This window comes from Rhinichthys klamathensis, unplaced genomic scaffold (genome assembly GCF_029890125.1).
Source record: "Rhinichthys klamathensis goyatoka isolate OS25496 unplaced genomic scaffold, OSU_Roscu_1.1 h1tg000825l_1, whole genome shotgun sequence".
Taxonomy (NCBI): Eukaryota; Metazoa; Chordata; class Actinopteri; order Cypriniformes; family Leuciscidae; genus Rhinichthys; species Rhinichthys klamathensis.
The window spans coordinates 130,247-137,545 of record NW_026607208.1 but is presented as its reverse complement, the minus strand read 5'-3'; the positions used below and the strand labels follow the sequence as shown (position 1 = coordinate 137,545).

The window sequence follows — 7,299 nt, the reverse complement described above, 5'->3', positions numbered from 1 at the left end:
TTGCACACACACACACAACTTGTATTCCACACTTCAGCTGTAAATGAAATGTCAGACCTTCAGTCCTCACAGTAAAGTGAGTTTCATTCAGAGAAAACAGGCAAAAAAATCTCTACAACTATTTATATATACATTTTCTTTGTGTACTGAAGTATTTAGTATAGAAATCGCTTTTCATTGTGAAGGCCTATGGTAGAAAGGTTAAGTATAAGTGATTTTAACATTTGTTTAATGAATTAATAGCTTTCCTAATAGGTTAAGTATAAGTGATTTTAACATTTGTTTAATGAATTAATAGCTTTCCTTTCAAGTGTCTAGCATATATGTGATAAATGTCTCCAACCTTAAAGTGCCCCATTATGCTTTTTCAGATATTACCTTTCATGTATTGTTTAATATAGTGAATGTTTGTGAATGTAAAATGTCTGCAAAGTTTCAAAAGATTAAAGTGAATGACAAATGAAGTTTTTTTTTTTTTATCCCAAAAGAAATAACAGTTTCTGAACTCCCTGAAACAATTCCGTCAGTTATTCCAGTCTTACTTCCTGTACAAACCTACACATTTGAATAATGAAATTAAAGTGTTTTTTTTTTTTACCTGGGATGCATGCATGCCTCCAAAACAAAATTAGGAAATCTTTAAAATAGCATAATAGGGGCACTTTAAGTAACTGTGGAATTATTCGATTGATAATGTTAGGCTTCCTTGAAAATAATTCATACATTCAACAAATCCTCAGGAACACGTTAGGAACAAAATCCAGAGGCACTGAACCGGTATCATGGCCACTACAAAAACCACTAGTTGGAAGTAGTTTGTAACAAAAACATAACCTCCTTCTGTCCATAATCAGTTCAGTTCTGCTTGTACCTTGTTCATTATAGGATGCTGCCGTTTATTCTCAGAAAGGTGTCGCTTTGAAATATTCTTCAAGCGTAATGACAGAGACTCCTCCAACCCAGTCCTGCAGCCAAACTTGCTGCAAAACCAATTTCATGAAAAACCACTTATGTCCAGGGGGCCACTTCTTCATAACAGGATGCCTAAACAAAGCACACACAAAAATTAATACAAATATATATTTGCGGACACACTGCTTACCCAACTAAAAAAGAAATTGAAAAAAATCTTATATTAGTTAGTAACATATCTTTACAAATGCAGTTGCATTTAGCGAAACATTTCAGATATAAAATAAGTAGCTGAACAATTGTAGTTGCATCAGATACAAGACAAATAGCTAAATGATGTAGTTTATCAATGAGAACAGTCCAAGAAATAACGAAGATATTAGGATAACATGGATTGCAACAATATTCATAATTACACTTTACCAACAAACACAAAGGAACACTTTCTAGGATAACTGCTATATACCAAAAACGTAAAACTCAAAAATGCAACAATATTTATAGCATGCATGGCACAGGAGATTTGAGGGAACAATCTTTAATAACTCTTAAAAAAACGTATGCCTCCTACAGACTACTACTACAGATTTCAGCAATCCTAAGATCATTACAAATCACACTGTACGACCTGAATCTAATAAACTTGGGTACGACGTATGTAGACTGTACAATGATGACACCTATTGAATCGTATAGGCTATGATGCAAGTTAGTATAGAAGAATAAAACATCATCAGCTAGTAATAAACAAATAAAGCAACAATCAATCGCACTTTGCCAATTGTGATTTTTGTGTGTAAAAAAAAAGTCACAGTCGAAAGCCTATGGAAATGGTCATGGCCAAATTTTCAAATGGTGCTTGAGGCAAGTAGTTTTAAGTTTTATCGCCATGTCGTGTTATTCAATAATACCACCTTTTAAGAGCCAAGACCAGAGAAAATTTAGAAATCTTCACAATTGGTCATCTTTCATCTGGGACAGCTCAAAATCATACAATGTGTACCAAGCATTAAAAGAATAGTTTGCTTCAAAATTAAACTCAACTAAAACAACTTGAGGATGAGTAAATTATGACAAAATGTTCATTTTGAAGTGAACTAATCCTTTAAACACTGATGAGACCGAACAATGAGCCGAAAGAACTGAAGGCTTAAATACACAGAAAGTGTAAACAATGAAAAACAGAACAGGTGCAGGAACTAATTAAAAACCTAGGAAACCAATGATAACAGGGAACTCAGGCAAAACACAGGAAACATAGTGAAAACAAACCAAAACAGAACATAACAGAATACACATGTTACAGTTCACAGCTGTGTGTATGATTTACAATTTGCATACTACCTGGAGAACATGGCCTCCTTGGCAAAGTCAAGCTCGTCTGGTCCCACTTCCACCATTTTACCAGTCAAAGTGAGCCTTGCACATCTGGGGTCCTCAGGGTCATAAACCTGCTTCCTTTTGCAAGAAAATGTGAGCATAGAAAAAAAAAAAAACATCAATTAATCATTAAAGCACATTCAGTGACTATAAGGCGGTCCATGTCAAAGATGCCATTTGTTTTGATATGTATTAAATGTAAAAAAAAAAAAAAAATCCAACCAAGTATATGCAAGTAAACACACCTGCAAAAATCACCCTCTGCCTCAGAAAACGTTAAGGAGGCATAAGGGAAGCTGCGAAGATCCGTTACAGTGTTGTCCATCGGTGTGACATAAAAATAAGGAACGCCAGTGCTGTTGTCAGCTGGACCGTCACTGACAGAGAAGATGTTGCCAAATGGAAGTCCTTTGATCTAAAAATGGGGAAATAAAACAGTCTAAATTAAAGACATTTTGTACATGTAAATGTGCTTGCACTGATTGAATACAGTGCTTCTAAACCTTTTGTCCACAACAGTATTCGATGGCTCCGTGACTTTTCTAGTCACACGTGATTTACTGGATAAGGATTAAAGTCACCATGAAATCAAAACTGACAATTCTTATTTTTTATGGAATATTATTGCAGCATTTATTATAACTGATTTATAGTGTTTACTGGCGCGAGCCGCGACAACCTGTAACTTTAACTAAGCTCGTTTCCGCCACAGAATAAAAAATAAATAAGGTTTTTATTCTTTTATTTCACGCTTATATAGCGATTTATTCTGTGGTGGAAACAAGCTTGCAACTTCCATTTCTTGTGACATAAAGGATTTCAAAAAGCATTTTATTCACAATTTTTACCCAATAAAATATTTGAGCTTGGCATAATTTAAAAAAATACATTCATTATAAAAACGCCAATGGAACCTTACGATTTTATTCATTTACATGATTGTCCAGGTCTAGAAACCAAACTTTTAAAATGAGGTTCCCTGTTTGAAACACCAAAAGTACACATTTTCAAACTCGTTCTAATCAAACACGCCTGATTCCACTCATCAGCTCATTAGTAGACACTCCAAGGCCTGAAATGGATGGGTGAGATAACAGATCTGCTGAATTCAGAACCGCATACTACTCTTACTATTTCTGCCATAGAAGGATAAGTAGTACGAGTAGTATACGGTTTAGTCCAGTCATTTTTAGTCAAAATGCGGGTCAACCTAGAACAAATTGCAACAGAAGCAAACTCAACTGATTATGTATCCTCAATATGTCCTGAGTAAGGAAAAAAAAAAGCCCAGAAGAATCCCATTAGGGGAAAGTTTAGAAAAAGACCCAAATATAGCCTATTCATTTTTTTTCGTGAATAGGGTAAAAATGTTAACCTTTAGATAAGACTTTTAGATACGTTTTAAACGTTAAAACTGTTTGTTAACATTTGGGCAAACGGTGCATAATATAATTACGTATGTGCAAATGTGCATAACAACACAACATATCTAAACATTGGGTATAGCCAGGTGAAAATGTCTTGTTGAATCTTGTTGACATCTTACAGGACTATAGAGGCAAACAAATGTCACCATAAGGGGCAGATATTCAATCATTCATTCAAGGTCCACAACTGTCTCTAAGCCGTCACTCAGGTAAGAAAGATTTTCTTTTGTTTCTCCTAGATCAGTGGTTCTCAACCTCTCCTGCAGGGACCCCCTGACACACCATGTTTCTGTTTTAACCCTGAAATGGCACACCTGATTCAATTAATTGAAGGCTTAATGAGTAGTTGACTAATTGATCAATTAACTAATTCCTACTTCCTACTCTAATAATGACTCATTAAGCCTTTAATTAATTGAATCAGGTGTGCCATTTCAGGGTTAAAACAGAAACATGGTGTGTCAGGGGGTCCCTGCAGGAGAGGTTGAGAACCACTGTCCTAGATGGATTAATTTGATTGTTGGATTCAGCCACTTTTTATTTTACCTACCTTTTGTCTTCTGCATTCTCCTTACCCGTGTCTCCTGTTCTTCCCTCAGACTCATCCCCCAGAAACAGTCCCACGGACCCAGCCCCAAACCCCATCTCTGCAATACTAATTAATAAAGGCTGGTTTCTAAAGTGCTTCTTCCTGCCTCTAGGCCTATGTATTAATGCTCATGGGTAGCCAAAATGGGTTCCATTCAGACCTTAACATTAAGTAATTTACTGTGTCAACAAGACATTTTCATCTGGCTATACCCAATGTTTAGATCTGTTGTGGTAGTAAATTGTAATACTTTTTTTTTTTTGTCTTGATGTAAGTAATCAGCTCAGTAATTTTCATGGTGATATCTAAAGGTTAAAATGTTTTACCCTAACGTTATTAACGTGAGAAAAATAATGAATAGGCCGTATGAATAGGCTATATTTGGGTCTTTTTCGAAACTTTCCCCTAATGGGATTCTTCGGGGCTTTTTTTTTTTCCTTACTCAAGACATATTGAGGATACAAAATCAGCAATTTGTTCTATCTTTTTTCATAAAATGACTGGACTAGTTTCGAAATCAGCAAAATGTGTAGTGTTTGTTGTGTAATGTTGGGAAACATTGCTCTGGTTGAGAACCACTGACTTTTTTGTCGATAACGTTAACGTTAACGTTACCTGTAATGATTAGAACAGAGCTGCAAGCCTGCAACTAAAGTTTGCAGGAAAGTAGGTCATTCAATGCACCACAGTAAATAAATAAACATCACCTGTTCCTGCGTGGAGATGGTTGCCAGGTGACCCCAGTCGCTGTAATGCGCCATATATCGCGCTACCCTCGCCGTGTCCTCGTGCGGCGGAGGCGTTGGAACGCTGGACGGCGCCTTCACCTCCTCCATGCGGTATGAGAACACACGGGACGCGGATGACACATCCTCGCTTTTCGATATCTGCTCAGGTTTCTTCTCTGAACCGTCCCTGTACACAGAGGACGGATAGGCTTGTTTCCAGATCCCGATGTTATCGACGAGCACAGCGGGCGCCTCGTCCGAGTGCGTGTCCAGCTCTTCGTCCACCACATCATTGGTGACACCCCATGAAACCGAGCTTCTGATGGTGTAACTGTCACTGACACATAATAGTGTCTTTACCGCAATGACCAGATGAAGTAGTTGCATAGTGTTGTTCAGATCCACTAGCGCTGCGCCCTTTCAAACTGCATGTTTGTTTCGCAACTATAGATATGGCGTTACATGATATGCACAGTAACTTTGTTGCGTTTGTAACAGCGACATCACCTGGACCGCCTGAGAACTGCACCTGTATATCACATGTACAGTGCTGGTCAGAATAATTTGCCCCCTTGGTAATAAATAGGATCAAAGAATTGAAAGTGTGGGGAAAATCACATTATGAATTAAATGTTTTTCTCCAAAACACATTGGGAACAAATTTTTTGCCCCCTTTTATTAAATACTTTTTGCAAACTCCTTTTTCCAAGATAACAGCTCTGAGTCTTCTCCTATAATGCCTGATGAGTTTGGAGAACACCTGACAGGAGATCAGAGACCATTCCTCCATTCAGAATCTCTCTCGATCCTTCAGATTCCCAGATCCATGTTTTTCTTGACCCATTTTTGTTTTGATTTTGATGTTTATTTTTGGATCACTGTCCTGTTGGAAGATCCAAACATGGCCCATTATAAGATTTCTAGCAGAGTTTGTTTTGATTTTTTATCTGTTGGTATTTGGTAATCCATGATGCCATGTATCTGAACAAGATGTCCAGGACATCTGGCAGAAAATTAGGCTGATAAAAAATTAAAACCTGACAACCTCTGCTAGAAATCTTATAATGGGCCATGTTTGGGTCTTCCAACAGGACAGTGATCCAAAAACAAACATCAAAATCAAAACAAAAATGGGTCACTGAGCACAAAACCAAGCATCTGCAATGGCCATTCCAGTCCCTGACCTGAACCCTGAGTGGGCTGAACTGAAGAGAAGAAGCGCCAACATGGATCTGGGAATCTGAAGAGAATCTGTATGGAGGAATGGTCTCTGATCTCTTGTCAGGTGTTCTCCAAACTCATCAGGCATTATAGGAGAAGACTCAGAGCTGTTATCTTGGAAAAAGGAGGTTGCAAAAAGTATTTATTAAAAGGGGGAAAATAATTGTTCCCAATGTGTTTTGGAGAAAAACATTTATTTCATAATGTGATTTTCCCCACACTTTCAATTATTTTACTTCAATGAAATGTTAGATTTTTGCTATTTTTCTTAAGAAAATATCAAAAGGATTAACAATGCAGATTTATTTTTTACAGCCATCTTTGATCATTTTTACCAAGGGGGCAAATAATTCTGACCAGCACTGTATATTATCGTTTCCAAATGTATGCGGTCTATCCAAAATGTTGTTATATTTTTTTTTAAATCGGCATAAAAGTCAATGTTGATTACAAAAAAAAAAAAAAAAAAAAATATAGAACAAAAAAAGGAAACAAATAATTTATTTTAAATTGTATTTGTTCAATACAAAAAGTACCGGTATACAGAATTTGGTAATTTATCATTCCAACTGTGGTATTATGGTAGTAATTTGGCATATTTTTTTATATATACATTTTATATTTGCTATAAAAGTCAATATTGACATAAGTACAGTGGTGTGAAAAAGTGTTTGCCCCCTTTGTAAATATGATCAGAGATGGCTGTAAAAAATAAATCTGCATTGTTAATCCTTTTGATATTTTATTTTAAAAATTTGAAAAAATCTAACCTTTCATTGAAGTAAAAGAATTGAAAGTTGGGGGAAAATCACATTATGAAATAAATGTTTTTCTCCAAAACACGTTGGGAACAATTATTTGCCCCCTTTTATTAAATACTTTTTGCAACCTCCTTTTTCCAAGAGACCAGCTCTGAGTCTTCTCCTATAATGCCTGATGAGTTTAGAGAACACCTGACAAGAGATCAGAGACCATTCCTCCATACAGAATCTCTCCAGATCCTTCAGATTCCCAGATCCATGTTGATGCTTCTTCTCTTCAG

At 36.4% G+C, this 7,299-nt stretch overlaps 1 protein-coding gene across 1 annotated transcript; it reads right to left on the bottom strand.

Moving 5' to 3' along the window:
- Positions 1-534: 534 nt before the first annotated feature.
- Positions 535-5,489, bottom strand: creg2 (cellular repressor of E1A-stimulated genes 2). Its single transcript, XM_056243681.1, has 4 exons — positions 5,016-5,489; positions 2,538-2,707; positions 2,257-2,370; positions 535-1,044 (listed from the first exon to the last, which is right to left on the bottom strand). The coding sequence occupies exons 1-4, from the start codon at positions 5,421-5,423 to the stop codon at positions 903-905; spliced, it is 834 nt and encodes a 277-aa protein (XP_056099656.1). The 5' UTR covers positions 5,424-5,489; the 3' UTR covers positions 535-902.
- Positions 5,490-7,299: the final 1,810 nt, after the last annotated feature.

Bases quoted from the DNA above. Each gene is read 5' to 3' on its own strand.
- creg2 (XM_056243681.1), bottom strand. From the start codon at position 5,423: ATGCAACTACTTCATCTGGTCATTGCGGTAAAGACACTATTATGTGTC. The intron at 2,708-5,015 runs GTGATGTTTATT...CCCCATTTTTAG, and splicing joins CCATCTCCACGCAGGAACAG to ATCAAAGGACTTCCATTTGG. The intron at 2,371-2,537 runs GTGTGTTTACTT...TTCTTGCAAAAG, and splicing joins GCAGAGGGTGATTTTTGCAG to GAAGCAGGTTTATGACCCTG.